Source organism: Hyalella azteca, unplaced genomic scaffold (assembly GCF_000764305.2).
Source record: "Hyalella azteca isolate HAZT.00-mixed unplaced genomic scaffold, Hazt_2.0.2 contig3925, whole genome shotgun sequence".
Classification (NCBI taxonomy): domain Eukaryota; kingdom Metazoa; phylum Arthropoda; class Malacostraca; order Amphipoda; family Hyalellidae; genus Hyalella; species Hyalella azteca.
In genome coordinates this window covers 1-17,953 of record NW_025934154.1, presented here as the reverse complement: position 1 = coordinate 17,953, position 17,953 = coordinate 1, and the positions used below count along the sequence as shown (strand labels likewise).

At 39.1% G+C, this 17,953-nt stretch overlaps 1 protein-coding gene and 1 long non-coding RNA gene across 2 annotated transcripts; one reads left to right on the top strand and one right to left on the bottom strand.

Annotated features, from left to right (window-relative positions):
• Nucleotides 1-2,404: 2,404 nt before the first annotated feature.
• Nucleotides 2,405-4,431, top strand: LOC125177661. The gene is made up of 2 exons (XR_007156609.1): nucleotides 2,405-2,540; nucleotides 3,137-4,431. It is a non-coding gene; the product is annotated as an uncharacterized LOC125177661 (long non-coding RNA).
• A 996-nt stretch (nucleotides 4,432-5,427) lies between these two features.
• LOC108675422 (mitochondrial potassium channel ATP-binding subunit-like) lies at nucleotides 5,428-16,997 on the bottom strand. Its single transcript, XM_018163431.2, has 16 exons — nucleotides 16,752-16,997; nucleotides 16,436-16,487; nucleotides 16,046-16,171; nucleotides 15,618-15,830; nucleotides 14,970-15,134; nucleotides 14,477-14,606; nucleotides 13,980-14,080; nucleotides 13,240-13,309; nucleotides 12,911-13,137; nucleotides 11,611-11,814; nucleotides 10,977-11,096; nucleotides 9,927-10,030; nucleotides 9,299-9,473; nucleotides 7,878-8,056; nucleotides 6,874-7,021; nucleotides 5,428-5,608 (listed from the first exon to the last, which is right to left on the bottom strand). The coding sequence occupies exons 1-16, from the start codon at nucleotides 16,817-16,819 to the stop codon at nucleotides 5,534-5,536; spliced, it is 2,157 nt and encodes a 718-aa protein (XP_018018920.1). The 5' UTR covers nucleotides 16,820-16,997; the 3' UTR covers nucleotides 5,428-5,533.
• Nucleotides 16,998-17,953: the final 956 nt, after the last annotated feature.

Sequence of the window (17,953 nt, the reverse complement as noted above, 5' to 3'; positions counted from 1 at the left end):
TCTTAGCCTATTCGGACATAACTACGAACCCTTGGACCCTCAAAAGATCTTCCGGTGATTAAACGTTGATAGAACATTGTTATATTCGGATCTAACTATTAATTAATTATTGGCGCACATCGTGTCTTGACAAATTGTCTCGGACAATTTGGAAGTTGGAACATATAGGCAACATAGGCTATGTCATATAGTACCTACCGTACAAGCGAAGCGGTACAACCCTGTTTATGCAAGGGGGCTGCATGGACCATTTTCAGTGCTCCTATAAGAAGAAATAAAGAAAGAAGAATTGAGATTACCGAGTGGGAGGCTCAAGCCACTTTTGTTCCTGTCTTTTTTCAAATAGAAATTATGGAAAGATCGGGTTCCAAAGGCGGGATCCCTTGTGAATCAAGTCACGAAAAGTTCAAGAATCGGCAACAGGCCATGGGCCTATTTCTTCAACGCCGACACTTCTATTAGACTATTATATAGTTAAGTCGTGAACGTTGGTAAAATCCTTTAAGCGGTCCACAAACGTACAAGAATTGTCTACAGTATACTTATTAGTTGTGAGACAGTTCAAAACAGGTACCAAAACTTAGCAAGTTTAAAACTAGGCGTATTGTAAGCGGCAAAAATTGGCCGGAATTGAAACTTAGAGGCAAAATTGGATTTATGAATTTTGGGCAAACCATTTAAAATACCAGGACATGAACCAGATGTGTGAAGTTTAGAATAAGTTTCTGGTGAAAAACCAGAAGAATCTTTAAGTTTTTGCAAAAAGTTATTAATTTTGTCTTCAATTTTTAAAATTGTTTTAGAAATTGGGTCTGTAATTTCAACGAATTTAGAAGGATCGGTTATAAGTTCAGTAAGGCTACTATTGTACCAGCTACGATCGACCAATACAATCCCCCTGCCTTTATCAGGTCTCTATTTTTGGCCAAATCTTTCAATAAAAGAGTGTCACGGGGTTTGAATACAGAAGAAAAAATTTTATAGGACTTGAATCCATAAAAATGACGGTAGGCTAAGCTTTGCAGCTCCCCAAGAAATTCAGGTCGGTTGGGGATTGAAACATTCTTTATGCTCAAAGCAAGTCTTTCAAAGGCTAAAAAAAATTCGTTGAAATTACAGACCCAATTTCTAAAACAATTTAAAAAATTGTAGACAAAATTAATAACTTCTTGCAAAAACTTGAAGATTCTTCTGCCTTTTCACTGGAAACTTATTCTAAACTTTACACATCTGGTTCATGTCCTGGTATTTTATATGGTTTGCCCAAAATTCTTAAATCCGATTTTGCCTCTAAGTTTCAATTCCGGCCAATTTTTGCCGCTTACAATACGCCTAGTTTTAAACTTGCTACGTTTTAAATACCTGTTTTGAACTGTCTCACGACTAATAAGTAAGTATACTGTAGACAATTCTTATACGTTTGTGGACCGCTTAAGCCTTAAAGGATTTTACCAACGTTCAGGACCTAACTATGGCCTCTTTTGATGTGGAAAATTTATTTACTAATGTGCCTCTTCATGAAACCATAGATATATGCCTGAATTCTTTGTTTAAGGATGTAAATGACCTCGTTTTAGGTTTGAAACGTAATTTTTTTAATGAAGCAAAGGCGCTTCTTATCGTAAAGAGGGACGTGTCTGGTTGTCTTCCCATGATGTCATTAGTCTCTCATACGTCACCTTCTGTGATGTCACTATTCGCGGTTCTCCGCGTATATAAGCTTATCATGCCAACTGAGGGAGGCGTAGCCGTCATGCAGTCATAATCATTTTTAGTAGCGTCCACTGGACGTCGCCTGACTCCGGCGTTCAGACAAACGTCGTTACTCCAACCTCCTGTTATCCTATCTAGTTCTTAATATGCTTTTAGATTTAGACTACACGCCCTCAATGATTCCTGCCTCTTATTCGGACATAACTACGAACCCTTGGACCCTCAGAAGATCTTCCGGTGATTAAACGTCGATAGAACATTGTTATATTCAGATCTAACTATTAATTAATTATTGGCGCACATCATGTCTTGACAAATTGTCTCGGACAATTTGGAACATATAGGCAACATATACCATACAACCCTGTTTAGGCAAGGCAAGGGGCTGCATGGACCAATACCATTTCCAGTGCTCCTATAAGAAGAAATAAAGAAAGAAGAATTGAGATTACCAAGTGGGAGGCTCAAGCCACTTTTGTTCCTGTCTTTTTTCAAATAGAAATGTGTTCAGTTAGTGTCTAATACTCCTATAAAATTATGTTCAAAGTTTTTGTGGATAATGGAAATATGGAATGAATGGAAAACATTATTTGAGATAAGCTAGCCTGGTCTCTTTGAAATTAGAAAGCTTTTACTTGACAGTGAACTCCATTTGCTGATTTGCAAATCTCCAAGACTCTNTATTAGGCTACCGGATTTCCTTAAATTTATTGTCTTGCTGTTTTTAAATAATGTATGACAACCTTTTGTTCTTTATGCAGGTATCAATAAATTGTTCACATCTTAAGTCAGTTTGTTTTGTGCATTTGTTAAGCCATCAAGAAAACGTGAGTAACCAATATTTTAACTGGGATATAATTTCATGTCTAACTGTAATAACATTAACACAAAGCCAGTTTCTTGTTCAAGCCAATCTGAAGACTGATGCCAGTATAGGTAGCACCTGCCACGGTGCCACCTGAGATTATTAACATTAGCTTTTAGCTACCTATTTTAAAAACTGATTTTGCCTTCAGATCATATGATTTGAATTAGCCTAAGGCTAAGCTGCTAGTTACAAAAATGTTTACCACCTTTTGTGCCTTGTATTTTTGCCCTATTCTTCTGATATTATTATATTATTTTATTTCAGCTTGCATTGATCATATCCTAAATTTATCCTAAATGCCTTGATGTCTAGGCTCTGAAACACAAATTTTGAATTTAGAAATTATTAAAATGAGGCTGTGAGTGCTCACTCTTTGTAGATTTAATTCTTGTTGAAAGGTGTGTAACGTGTGTTCAATTTTTACAAACTGATTTTTTTTTGTAGCAAAAAAAAAAGGTAAACAACATCCCTGTGTGATTTCTCAGGTAATAAATTTAACATATGATTTCTATTTGTAATTTGGTGTTTTTTTGACTAGTTTTCATGAAATTCCAGATTCACCAGGATATACCTCAGGAAGAGGAAAATAAAAGATCGCCTTTTGGAACCTTTATTGACTTCGGCCCAAGATTAGGTGGATAGGACAACTCAGCGGTCACATTGATTGAAGATTCCTTGACAACAAAGGCTTTGACATACAATATGGGCAAAGGAGATGAAATTGCTAAGCACGCGGAGAAATATAGAGGCAGGACAGATTGGGCCAAAGATGTAAAGAAAACGGCTAATGATGGTTCCTGTACATTTCAGGCAGGGGATCCAAAATGTAATCTTTTTGTTTATGATGTATTATATGATGCAGGGATTACCCCTCCTAAAACTGGTATATGGCCTATTACAGCCTCCATGTGGACGGGTTCTGTTGATGGTTGGACTAAACAAAGTACGCAACAAAGAGGAGATGTAGTATCTGATGGTAAGCATTGTGGCATAGCCGTAGATGGGTCATATACCATTGCAGCAGGTGCAAATCTGGGCAAAGTGTATATGGACAAAGATATTAGCGGGGGAACCATACAACGGTATGATGAACAATAATATGAAATGCACAAGATTCATAGTAATACAACATAGTTTCTGTCTACTTGCATTTATTGGCATGTCAGTTCTATTTCAAAATTCCAATAAGCCTTAACTTTTATTGCAAATCTTTATTACTTACACCTTTATTATACTAATTCATCTTCCATGCAACATTCAAGTGGATTATGAGATAATCTCCCCGCGGTTGACACAGGAATACAATTTGCTTATAGAAGATTCAAGTCAAGTTTTCAAGTGATTGATTATGAATGTGGTCATATCAATAACTTTCTTGAAAGGTTGAGCTTAACCTGGTTTGTGAAAGAAACCTTATACAAGCTATAAGGCAGTAAACAGCTGGTTGATTTTAAAAATTTTTACCATAGTGCCCATTCCATTAAAATAAGAGTATATACATGACACATTGCAAACAAGGAAAAGTTATTTGCATTATAAGAATATAAAATATGGAGAGGACTTGTTTACGCATTTTTTCATATGGTCTGCCAGCAAAACACCTTTCCAATAGGTAAACCAAAACTTGGGCATGTGTAATGCTTAAATGAATGCATCATTTGCTAAAAACAATTGAATAATGTCCATCAATGCCTTGCATGCTTCATTGATTTAGCTTTTATGCAATTATTTGTTTTCAGTTAAAGCCATGTTACGGAGGCTTGTTCAAAAGTTTCCATATTTTCTATATCTAGCCTATTTAGCTTTTGTGCAATTATTACATATTTAGCTTTTGTGCAATTATTTGTTTTCTGTTAAAGCCATGTTACGGAGGCTTGTTCAAAAGTTTTGTGTAACATAAGTGTATCGATTGCTGTTTTTGCTTACTTCTATATTATTTAATCTTCCAGCAAATGTTCTTTATTTAAGTTCGGTTCATGTAACCACTCTTCCTCTTGATTATGATACAAGTTTGATGACCTGACAGATATGAATTTTTCTAAAAGAATAGGTCAACAGATGGTCTAACATGGTAGATCTGTTGCTCAGACTTTGTATGTTGCTCTCTGATGCTTCATTCGCATAATAATAGAACATTTTTGTTGATGCACCTGTGCAAGATTTGTCCTGGATAGATGTTATTCTCTTTTTTTCAATTGAAATTCTTTGTAGTTCAAATTCTAAATCTTTGCCCGAGTCATTTTCTTTGGTTAGAGGGCTTATGATGCTGCGTAGCCTATGAACTTGAAAAGGGATACGACCATTGTTTGTTGTAATGCTTGCCGTAAACTGTCATAGCACACTTAATATTCGATAGTATCCCCAAAAAGTTGGTTGAAGAACATTGGGTAGCTTTTTAGTTGCCTTAATTTTGCTTGGTTTTCAATATTTTCCTAAGGACTACATCCTTCATGTCCTACATTATAGGTAGTGTAAGGAAAGGTCTTGCTGAAGCAAACGTATTTCTTTAATGCCCTATCTTGACTCTCGAATCCAAGAATCTCTTTTTTTTTTTAACATCAAATTTGGTTAAAGTGTCTTTGCCTTTCATGTCTTCCAGCAGGCTCAGTAATTTTGACCAATCTGTGCAAAAAATCATAGGTATCACTATAGAGCAATTCAACTTTACTACCATATCTACTAAATTGAGTTCTAGGAAGCGATCCTGTAAGATCGGAACCATTAACAATGAAACCATGAACCACACGATGTTGCTGAAACTGGATTCTATTCTATTAAGGAAAATTGTGTGTTTCAAAATAAAATAAATTGTTATTTAAATATGTAATGCCTTATGATAAATACACTTTTTCTTTATTTAAACTGTACAAGGACTAAATTGATATTATATATTTCCGAGATTTTCGTGCGAGGGGACATAGTTCAATGGAGCGCTAAGAAGCAGCACTGCTGCTACGTCTTCTGCTGATGCCTGATGAGCTGAGCGTAGTACCCGCCCAGCTTCTTCAGAGACTCGTGCGTGCCAACCTGAAATGCATTTGAATTACCTACGTTACACTTGACACATCATAGCAAAAACACAGTGCCGCACGACAGACTATTTAATCATTTAATTTACACAGCATCCGCAAGTGATTTTAGTTAGCGAAAAACCCAAGAATTACGGTAGTGTTAATAGTGGGTTTACTAGCGCTTCAGAAAATCTTGATCCATTTCTCGCCGAAAGTCAAACGTCCATTTACACAGCGTGTAAATGAAATATTAACAATATTACCATTTCGGCGGTCAAGGCACGCTGTCGCGAGGGTTCAGCTAGGTTATAATATAATAGTGTGTGCATCAAGTTGGTGTACTCAGGGCAGGCCTAGAGTTATCGGAGCAGGTTACATTGTGTCAAGTATAGCTTGAGGTTATCTGTACCATTGAAATCAGTTCGGGGAACTTTCCTTAGAATCCTGGGAAGGGCTTCGCCTGGGTTCAGTAGGATGGTGTCTGAGGAGCAGTTTCTTCGGTCGACCTTATAGTTAGGGCACCCTGCCATTACGTGCAGCAGTCAGGGGGTCAAAAAAGTCGGTTAAGCAAGGCATTGGGCGGTGTTCCATAAGGTATCTGTGAGTGAGGCGTGTGTGGCCAATTCTTAGCCTACACAGGACCACTTTCATGCGACGTTATCTCGGATAAGACGAGTTCCAGATTCGTACACTATCCTTCAATTTTCGCAACTTGTTTACCTCTGAATTTCGCCATTACTCTTGCCACACCCTCTGTCTGCTTTTAATATATGGTAGTAATCGCGACTTGGGACTTATTCATGGCGACGGGCGCTGACTGCCGCCTCATCCGCCCTCTCGTTCCAGCGCACTCCCTACGTGGCCGTAACAGAGCCAGGCCGTCACCAGACGAGCGTTCTGCCATCTCAGTTAGTCTGGGCTTTCCACCGGAGCCACCCGGCCATGATTGCATCTGAGACCGCACAGCTTCGGGTCTCATCGAGACACGCTAGCCAACCGCCCACGACAAGGACGAGATGGCGTAGGGGGGAGATGTAATCCAAAAACCGGCAAATTGTTATTGACTATGTATGAATTATATAATATATTACTAACAAACAAATTTTGTCGACGTAGCGAAGGCTGTTCGCTTGTTAGGAACTTCAAATTGATGGCACAACAAAGAAGGAACAGGTATTTTTAACACCATTAATTATTACGAATGTTTTCCAAACTTCACAAGTCCTGGACTGTAAATGGCACTGATGGTAAAGTTGCCTTATCACGGAACCTGTACAATACCTCGACCAGCCTGCCCCTGCTGAGCACGGCGATGGTGTCGGCGGCCTGTATGGTGGAGAGTCTGTGCGCGATGACGATGACCGTGCGGCCGACGCTGCAGCGCTCCAGCGCTGCCTGCACCACGCGCTCCGACTCCGCGTCCAAGGCACTGCAATGACATGCACTTATTAACAACTAAATCAACATGCTGGATCCGTTTGTTCATCACAATTATATGTACAATTCATAGAAAATTTTTTTTATAATATCAGTTATTCTTTTTGATTAGTTGTCATTCGACTAATTTATAAATTCGTTGCCTGCATCGCAAACTTTAAATTGGTCAAAAATAAGCTGCATTAATAATTGTCAACGGTGTCGTTGATTTTCCATCCAATAATTTTTTAGATTTCAGGTCACCCACGTTTGCCTACAATGGTAAAAGATGTGATGAACGAGCAAATGTGCAAAATCCTAAATTGACATTAACAATGAGAAATATGGCAAAATAAACGTTAAGTATTATTAACAAGTAAGTATAAGCTCATTGGAGACCAAAACATGCAGGAAATGTACAATTTATCGTAGATTATTTATGGATCACTGATTCTGAAAGATACGAAACAAACCATAGCATATGACTAACAAGAAAACTCAATCTCAATCACTGTAGAGGATTCTTAGCGACCTGTCACATCAATAAACTGAAAGTTTTTATGAAATAGTAACCATGGCGTTGCTTTACTCAGATCAACACATGCGTTTGAAAGAAAGAGACCATAATAGCTCACGAAGTCGAACGCAATAGCATGAAAAATACGTCAAAATAATCGACGGTAAACTGTATTCAATTGCATATAAACATAGCATGCTATGCTCTAATATGCAAATACAGACAGCATGTCATGCGTTAACAAGCACTCAAAGATAGCATGCTATGCCTTAATATGCAAGCATGGACAGCATGTCATGCGTTTACAATCATGCAAAGACAGCATGCCATACTTCAACATGCAAATTAGGACCTGGTCGCTTCATCCAGCACGAGGATCCTGGGGTTGTTGAGGAGCGCTCTAGCGATGGCGATGCGCTGCTTCTGGCCTCCCGAGACCGTCACGCCGCGCTCCCCCACAACCGTCGCGTACCCTGCGGGGAACCGCGAGATGAAGCCGTGCGCGTTGGCAGCTTCAGCGGCTGCGATCACCTGCAATTGTTGATCACATTACAACACTGCAAATACGGCCGTTCTTAAACAGTGTTAGGAACACAGAAAATCTAACACGGTACATAAACAGTGCTAGGAACGCAGAAAATCTTACACGGTACATAAACAGTGCTAGGAACACAGAAAATCTTACACGGTACATAAACAGTGCTGGGAACGCAGAAAATCTAACACAGTACATAAACAGTGCTAGGAACGCAGAAAACCTAACACGGTACATTAACAGTGCTAGGAACAAAGAAAATCTTACACAGTACATAAACAGTGCTAGGAACGCAGAAAATCTAACACGGTACATAAACAGTGCTAGGAACACAGAAAATCTAACACGGTACATTAACAGTGCTAGGAACACAGAAAATCTAACACGGTACATTAACAGTGCTAGGAACGCAGAAAATCTAACACGGTACATAAACTGTGATAGGAACGCAGAAAATCTAACACAGTACATAAACAAGGCTTGGGTTTACATAAAACTTGACCGAGCTAGCATTCACAAAAAAGAATTCCCATTGAACCTCCTTTGAAGAGTTGTTAAAAATTAGATTGAAAAATAAGAATATCCCATGACTGATAAGAGAATGGGTTCTGTCTATAATGATTAGGCGTTGATTCTTTTATGTTATATTAAAGACTCTCAAGCTGAGTTCCGCATTGATCACTCGTCTATGTGATCATAAGAAAGACTGCGAGCGTAGCATCAAGAATGCTTCAAAAATACATCTGGTTTTTGGAGGAGGAAAGAACTTCTGGTGAAATTTCAGATCGCACGAATCAAAATAATGATGTTGGCTACTCTTACGGTACGTTCCTGCTGTAATTTCATAAAATTTGGTTCTCTGCACCGATGTTTAAGTAGCAATGACATTTATGGCCATAAATGAGGAATTTTATACTTGTAGTCTGGTACAGTCGTTAATTCAGTCAGTCGTACATATTTTCATGATAATTAAGAACTCGCTGGGCAGGGTGGCCCATTGTTTAAAGTTCAGAGTAGTACCAAGATTGGCGCGGGTTCGATCCCAGCTCTGTGCGCCACTTTCTGGTCAGAATCGGCAAGGAGGCCGGGCGGTTAAGCAAAGCAGAATTGTAGCAGTGAGTTGCGAGTTCGAGACCGCAAAATGCTGTGAAAGTTCTGCAATGTTAAGAATCGACGACAGACCTACGGCCTACTAAACGCTGAAACCGTTATTATTATTACAAGAAGGCGAGTTAAACCTCGCTATCGGTGGCGTCAGGACGTCCGTATCTGATGTTCTCCATGACGGAGGTATGGAAAAGCACAGGCTCCTGGTGGATGAAGCCGATCAGACGACCTCGCACCCAAGCCGGGTCCAGACGTCTCAGGTCAACGTCGTCGATCGTGATGCTGCCGTGGTCTACGTCGTAAAACCTGTCAGTTGACCATTTATCTACACGAGTCAGGTATCTACCTGAGTCTTCTCGTTAGACTTCTACACATTATTACATGCTTTGTCTATGGATACATTAATTGTAGTCTGTTATTGTTCCGAAAGGCTGGTAACAGGAGTTACATCAGTACTTAAAGGATTTAACTAGGAATGAGCGTTACATTAAAAGAAAATGACGGCATATGTGAATTATTGGCATATCTATAGAGCACAAGGTGAGTTCTTTACTCACTCTGAACGCTAATAGAGTGCAAAAAAAACTTCATCGGGTACCTCGATTTCCAGCAACAATAACGGTACTAGAGTAAAGAAAAGATATTGAAGTAAATATGTTCACCGAGTATCATATAACAATATAATATCATAATGCAAACAACATAATCACATAACAATACATTTAATAATAAAACAACATGAATATCATGTGAACTGACCGCTCCAAGAGATGGCCGACGGTAGTTTTGCCAGCACCGCTTTCTCCCACCACAGCCACCGTCTTGCCAGCAGGAATTTCCAGACTGAACTTGTGCAGGACCTCCTGTGACGAAAATACCAAAGCTTACATTCACAACACAATTCTCCACTGTCAATAGAATTCAACGCTTCATGAGGTTAGAGACAGATTGAAAGTCGCTCGGAGAATTTACGTGGGTTTGAATTATTTTTCACTTTTTGAGTGAAAAAAACATCAGGCCAACATACTTCAGAAAAAAACTATGGCCTTGTCAAGAATGAGATATTCTTATTTTTCATGAAAATTTTAACGACAAATCCTTATAAATATAGAATTAACATTTTTTTGTCGATTAATTTTCAGCTGAGAAACAGCATGAATGAAAGACTGCACTTTGAAGAATTGACTATTTTTCTACTTAAGGAAAATACATTGTCTTAGGCAACAAAGAGTAAAATCTAGAATTACTTATGCTGGAATTATTCATTACCATGAATGACTCTCAACGATCCCATCACTTTACATTAAATGATGACAAAAAGAACGAGACGCATATTATTGAAATTAATTCATCTCTAACTTTCTGATGATTATTGCGTGGCCAGGCAATCTCTTATCCCTCTCATGATTAGCAATCTCTGATTCCATCATTCAATCATTAGTAATCAATCATCATCATTAGTAATCACTGATGCCTTTCATCATCATCAATCTCATGTTCATCAATCCATAAATTTCTCACGTGATAACCAATCTCTGACCTCATTGAAGATTATGGCCCAGCTACCATTGGCCCTGCTATTACAGCCTGGATTAGTGTTTTGGTACCTACTCGGTACGTACGTGCCTGAGTCAGCACGTACACACCTGAGTAAGCACGTACACACTTAAGTCAGCACGTACACACTTGAGTCAGCACGTACACACTTGAGTCAGCACGTATACACTTGAGTCAGCACGTACACACTTGAGTCAGCACGTACATACTTGAGTCAGCACGTACACACTTGAGTCAGCACGTATGACTCGCCTGCTCCGGCCTGGTGGGGTAGGAGAAGCAGACGTTGTTGAAGCGCACGCTGCCACACAGCGAGTGGTACGGGATCCTCAGGCCGCCCGTCAGGGGGATGCTTGGCTTCAAGTGCACGAACTGCAAACACCCGCATTATTATTGCCATTATTAGTGACTGTTTAAGAAGTAATGATTTTCTTTAATAATACTCAATTCTAAAAACATTCAAGTATGCTCTGCATCTATAGAGAAATCAATAAGTGACTAAGTAAATTGCAAAAAAAAGTTCTTATCTGACGGTCTTTGGTAAAAGGCAATGTTAATTTCAGAGGGAATTCTATTTTCATCCTATGAAACCCGCATTTTCATGAAAACTGTGGATTTCATAGATTCAAGGGTGCCTTATGCATTTGTACAAGTTCCAGAATCTTCTACAAGATAATTGTAAACGGCAACATCTAAAACCCCCCACATCTACACAAATAGAGGTGATAACCCTTCTTATTTTGTAGAAACACAGATATCTTCACTTTGAACCCTATCATTCAAGCATTTGTCTGGCTATGGTAACTCTAATGGAGACTATGATACATATTGCCCTGCCAGTAGCTAATATGACCGCATCCTGAAGGACCACGACCTAGAGCTGCACCTCGAAGACTCTGGTAGCAGCGCTGACGCCCCTGACGTAGTAGCCGAAGAGTACAGAGAGCTGCCCCAGGGAGCGCTGGATGGTCTGCGACGCCGTCAGGAAAGTCATGAGGTCACCAGGCCGTAGGTTGCCACTCGCGAGCTGCGAGCCTCCAAGCCACAGCGTCAGCAGCACGACGCCATTTAGGAACAGGTTAGATCCTGCCTGCAGAGGAAAAATTAGTTCATGATAATATCTATGTCAAATTTAAAAAAGTAAAAATGAATTGAATAAATATCATAAAGCCGGTGAATAAAAAAAATATGCAGACAAATACCGTAATGAAGGACCACAAAAATAGAGACCAATTTAAAAATCAAGTTCAACTCAGCCGGAGCGATAGATTGGATAATAATGAATTTATTCAGACCGGAAAAACAAACTAGACATAGGTAGTATGTAAGATGTAGGTAGTTCAATTTTTTGTAACTAATGGAGAAGTACTAGTCTTAATATTATCTTTATAAATTAAAAGATTATTATTCTTTTTAACACGTTGACTCCGAAGTGGTACATATGCGTACCACGAAATGTATTTCTCCAGGACGAAGTGGTGCATAATTCAGGTTGCCTAAAATCGGCTAAATCCGAGAACAAAAAAGGCCAAAAAGGCCGATAACCCAATATATACTAGTTTATTTGTAGCTTCCGCTATAAAAATTCCATTTATTTTCTTTTTCCAGTGCTTAAAATTTAATTAGGAAGTACCCCTATCATAAATTTTAGCCGGCCAACGCAATTGAAGAAAACTAAATCACGGAATTTGTCCGGAAAAAATAACCGTCTGGCAACCCTGTTTAAAAACAGTACAAAAAATGAAATAATAGTACAAGATGAAGCGATCGTAGTCAACGTGTTAATCTGGTGGTTGAGCCACAGATTTGCATTTATGAGTGTGAGAATTGATCAACTGGATTGGGAAATTTAAAACCCAGTTAGGAAAATTATAGTGTTGCAAGTCAAAGAGAAAATTCGTATAAAATAAATGAATTAATCAAAATAAATAAATAGTGTCAGACATCCACAAAAATAGGAAATGAAAGCTAATAAGTGAAGGAAAATAATAATAACAAAAATTAAGGTTGCTAGATAGATAAGTCAGATGTCAAAAATATGAAAGCAATTAGGAAATGAATTTCAAAATAATGCAAAAGCGTTTAATAACTTAGAAACCCAAATGGCAAAAAAAATCTACTATCAAAGCCTAGTTTCAAGATTAAATAACTTCGCCGATCACTTGCTTGTTGGCAAGCAATTTCACCTGAAATATTCCAATGCCGAAGCCGAGAGTTTCATTCATGGCTCTGCTCTTGTCGACCTCTTGCGAGAAGAGCTGCATCTCCTGCTCCTCGCTGGCGAAGCTCCGCACGGTGCGTATGTTGCCCAAACATTCCTCCGCCACACCCGTCGACACCGCCACCTGCAACACCTCCTCCATCACACACACTCCTCCGCCACACCTGTCGCCACCGCCACCTGCAACACCTCCTCCATCACATCCCATGTTTAGGAAGTTTTCTCGGGGTTCCAATAGAAAAATAACTAACACCTCTGATGATGGCTGAGGATTGAAGCTTCATCACTAACGACGCATTATTATAATCAAGCTCGTTAGTGGCACCTTATTACTGGGATAGAACGTGAACGAAGCGATGTAACACTAGGCCAGTGAATGTATTCACAATTAGTTTGAGCTGAATTTAATGTGTTATAATTATCAAGCTCTTCAAAAATGATCCTAGATTAGTTTAATGCGCCTGGCTTGATAAATTAAAGGCATAATTATTTTAATGATGAGAATTAGCACCAGGGAATGAGCAACAGCATTTGCTTTTAAATGACCGCACCTGGTGATGTAACCTACAACAGAACCTGGTGATGTACAACAGAAGCTGGCGCTGGGCAACAGCACCTGGTGCTGGACAACAGCACCTGGTGCTGGACAACAGTACCTGGTGCTGGACAACAGTACCTGGTGCTGGACAACAGCACCTGGTGCTGGGCAACAGGACCTGGCGCTGGACAACAGCACCTGGTGCTGGGCAACAGTACCTGGTGCTAGACAACAGTACCTGGCGCTGGACAACAGTACCTGGTGCTGGACAACAGCACCTGGTGCTGGACAACAGCACCTGGTGCTGGACAACAGCACCTGGTGCTGGACAACAGTACCTGGTGCTGGACAACAGTACCTGGTGCTGAACAACAGTACCTGGTGCTGGACAACAGTACCTGGTGCTGGACATCACTTGCTACTGGCCAGCATGTGCTACTGGCCAACACTTGCTACTGGCCAGCGTTTGCAACACGTGACGGCAGTGCGGTTAGGCGCGGCTCACCTGCGTGACGCTGCGGATGCCCTGCGAGACGCACATCTTGAAGGAGCTCTTGAAGTCCTGCACGTCAGCCGTGAGGCGGTTTACAAGCTCCCCTGCACAAGCATTAAGATGGCATCACGTAACATGGCATACATCACCTTTGGCTCATGTTCAATGTGGTAAACCTAACATTGTGCACATGTTAAATGAGTTAATAGTCAAATAGAATGAAAAACTTTACTGCAGAGCTTTCTACTGGTTTTTCCAATGCAGTACCTATTGAATTAAAAATCATCAATGCTTATCCAAACATGCATATACGATAATACAAAAAGTGTTTAAGCATCGTAAAAACTTTTTAGATTACCAAGTTTATAAATCCAAACCTTAGCTGGATTATAAATCCAACAGCCAAGCTCCTTGTGGTTGTATTGAAAACACTTTCAGTATTTCTAGGCTCATCCTGAATACTCCTATTGACTGCTCATCATGAATATGTTGGACCTCACCAGTTCTGTGCTGATCATAAAAAGCAATGTCTTGCTGCAGGAGGGAACGGAAGAGTTCTTCCCTCAACTGCACTGCCAGGCGCTCCCCCATCAACGTCAGACATGTGATGTATCCAAAAGTGAATCCTGCCTGCAAACATAGTGTGAATATACACTGACCACACAAAACATACAGAAGGGAATTAAAATTCTCAAAAAAAGGTGGGGCGGTTGAATGATTCATTAAATGTCCAGTTTGAAACCAAGTGTAAAAATTTAAAACTTATACATAACAAAAATGGATGTGAACCAGAATCTACATGAATAGCTCATCAGGTATAAGTTTTTCATAGGCTTTGTCATTTATTATTAACATTTATCTAGTTCTAATAAAGCTTTATTAGGCATATTTAATGGTCTCTTAGGAGAAATCCACTAGAACTTCACTAGAACTTAATGGATGTAGTGTTTAGATCCAATCATTTGGGTATAAAATACAGCAAATGTTATATACCTGCACAATGTATATTTTAACAAGCTTCAAGGCAGGCTGAGTAACATCCTTCCAGAATTGTTGCGCATCTCTCGCTGTGTTGCCTGCATGCTCCGCCACTACGTTCACTAGATCTCCAAGCAGCAGTGGGATCTGCACATTGGCTAGTGCTACTACCAGGGCCGTCTGCACACACAAAGTCGGGCAATGCTAGAGATATTTAGTGATTTAACACCAATTAAGAAGTGTTGGCATTAACGGTATCTCAATGTGTAATTGTGTATGTAGTTGTGATGTGGCCCATTAACAGTAACTCAATTGCGTACTGGTATGTAGTTGTGAAGTGGCAAATTGGCGTGTAATCTTTAAAAAGAACAAAATTTTTATGATGGTGAATTATTTTAAAAGCTAAGTGAGATAGTAACACCATAAATTCCGAGTTTACAGGAGAATTACTCTAATGCAATATTTTTCCATGTAAGGGCCAATGAGTAGAGTATTACATAGTATTCTGTCGTTGAACTTTTTATTATAGCTTAAGAGTTTTATGAAGTCACAGGAGCTTCCTACAGAAATGACAATGAGTTGCGAGGCATACATTAATAAAATTTGACCGCAAATCATCATAATATACACACAGTAGGTACATTGAAAGATGTGGGGACTCACAGCAACTGCACCAAGGAAATAATGCAGCTGGGGTTTGAGGAGTGTCCAGAAATAATACCAGTCAAACACAAGATCCTCATTATCAAGAGCATCTTTGCTGTCACTATTTGTGTCATCTGACTTCTGAAGTCGAGCTGTCAAGAGCGCCTCTTCTGGAGCTGATACTTTGACAGCACCCTGCTTGCATTGCACCCACACATCTCCAGCAAATACCTGAAATTTGGAAACCATGTTGATTCAATGAATGAAATGCAGTGAATACCTATAGACTATTGTTACATTTGCACTAGGGCATTCAATCAATCAATTTGCATTGGGATTTAGTAAAAAATTAAGAAAAACCCTGACTGTAACTCATCAATATTAGGATCTTGGTACAAATCCTGATATGCAGGCTTAAGGGTGCTTGAGACAATGCACTGACTTGCCTTAGCACAGACGACTGATCCAGCACCCAGAAACACCCTCAAAGGCAAAGGCACTGATTTGGTGGGCTTTGACTGGAGTTTAGGGGCTTTTGACAAGATAAAGTGATTTTGCAGAGGAGAAAAATTCTGAAAATGTTCATAATTTTTTTTTGAAATTTCAACATTATATATTTAAGACAAAGATACGGTATACATAATTATATATAAAAATACATTATGACACCATATCATGCTCAAGAGTGATAATGTACCAAAAAAATTATCAACAGGCGACAATACATTTTTTCTAGACATGGCAGTTTAGAAATGTTATAGGCATTATAAGGAAAAATGTTAACAATGTGCCCCCAGCAACCCAGCTCAGTAGTGGTAATATCAGAATGAGCAAACCTTTGGAGGGGTGTTATTCAGTAACACTCTCTTGAAGCTGATATCCACATTACTGCAAAAAAATAATACATGTATGTAAATTATGAGCCACACAAAAGTTGCCTTGTCTCTTTAAAGATGATCTTACAAAGGCAAGTACTGGTAGCTGTATTTCATGAAGAATAATATATTTCATGATGAATGTTTTTTATTTCAATTTATTAGCTGTTCAAGCATAAAAAGAAAGTTTATTTTAATTATTTACCAAAACTTTCACTCAAATTATCTTAGATTTTAACTAATTGACAAAAAATTTTGATGAAATCTTTTATCTTACCTAAAAAATTTGAAGCTTGTAAACATGGAAGTGCAGCTTTTTGCAGCTGCAAATTTAAGACAGAACATCTGAATGTATGAATTTTGTAGTAAATATGTATGACAGTAATACAGTATTAGGCACTTAGCTAAACATATGATTGAAGATTGTTAAAAAATTTAGGTAATTATTGAAAACTCTAGAGGATCATTTGCTCTGACAAAGCTCATGGAGTCATGGTAGGTTTATAGCAAACTTCTGGAAGGTCTGTAAGGAAATTAGTTTTATACAAGAAATAGTTTGTAGTACAATAGCAATAACCCTCGCAAGTCGCAAAGACCTTTACAATGACTCAATGAGCCCATTATTATTAATCAGCCCAACTTGTTTATGAAATGTTTCATGGTAAGATATTATAAACAAAAAGTGCTCAAAACCTTCCCTTATTGCCCCCAATTGACGCTGATGGTATAGCCACAGGCCCACAGCTCCTTGTTCCACTACAACTAGTTGCTGGATAGTAGCCAGCAGCTTCCATTGTTGGCAAGTGGCAATTCTAAAGTCTAAACAAATACAATCTGACACTGATGGTGCAGCTCAGGCTTCAGGGGCTGGTAGCCTATTGAATATATATACAGAGTTTACAGACTACTGTTTGAGCCATCAGCTGTGACCAGAACTTCCCAAATTGCCCAATTCTGGACATTTTTGGAGCTAGAAAGTTTACACACTTCCAAGTTCCCAGTATATTAGGTCAATTATTTATCAATAGAGGAAAAACAAGTAAAAATCACAGAAAATGTCACTTATTCTAGGTACATTATCTTAAAATAAAAGGAAGCCTGGAAGAGCGAAGAAGAGGACTTCAGACTTCAGAGAACTGTTAGTAATGGACATTGGATGATTGGACAAGTACACTTTACAGTTTACATGTTTCAAACGTTTTTAAATTGAGTTTTATTTCAAGTGTCCTGGATAATGGTAATCCAGCCTGGATTACCACATTGGCACATTCCCAGCCTCCAAGGGGCCCAGGGCCAGCCTGGCCAGGAACCAGGGCCCAGGGGTAATTTGAGACTTTCATTTTGCATTTGGCACCTTAAAAATAGCATAATCATATGGAATTTTTAGAAGATCCCATTCATTATTCAATAGCCCTTGCAAAGAGCTTTAAAATGAGCTCAAACTCATAGTGACAAACCAGAGAGTTTTTAGAATCAGTT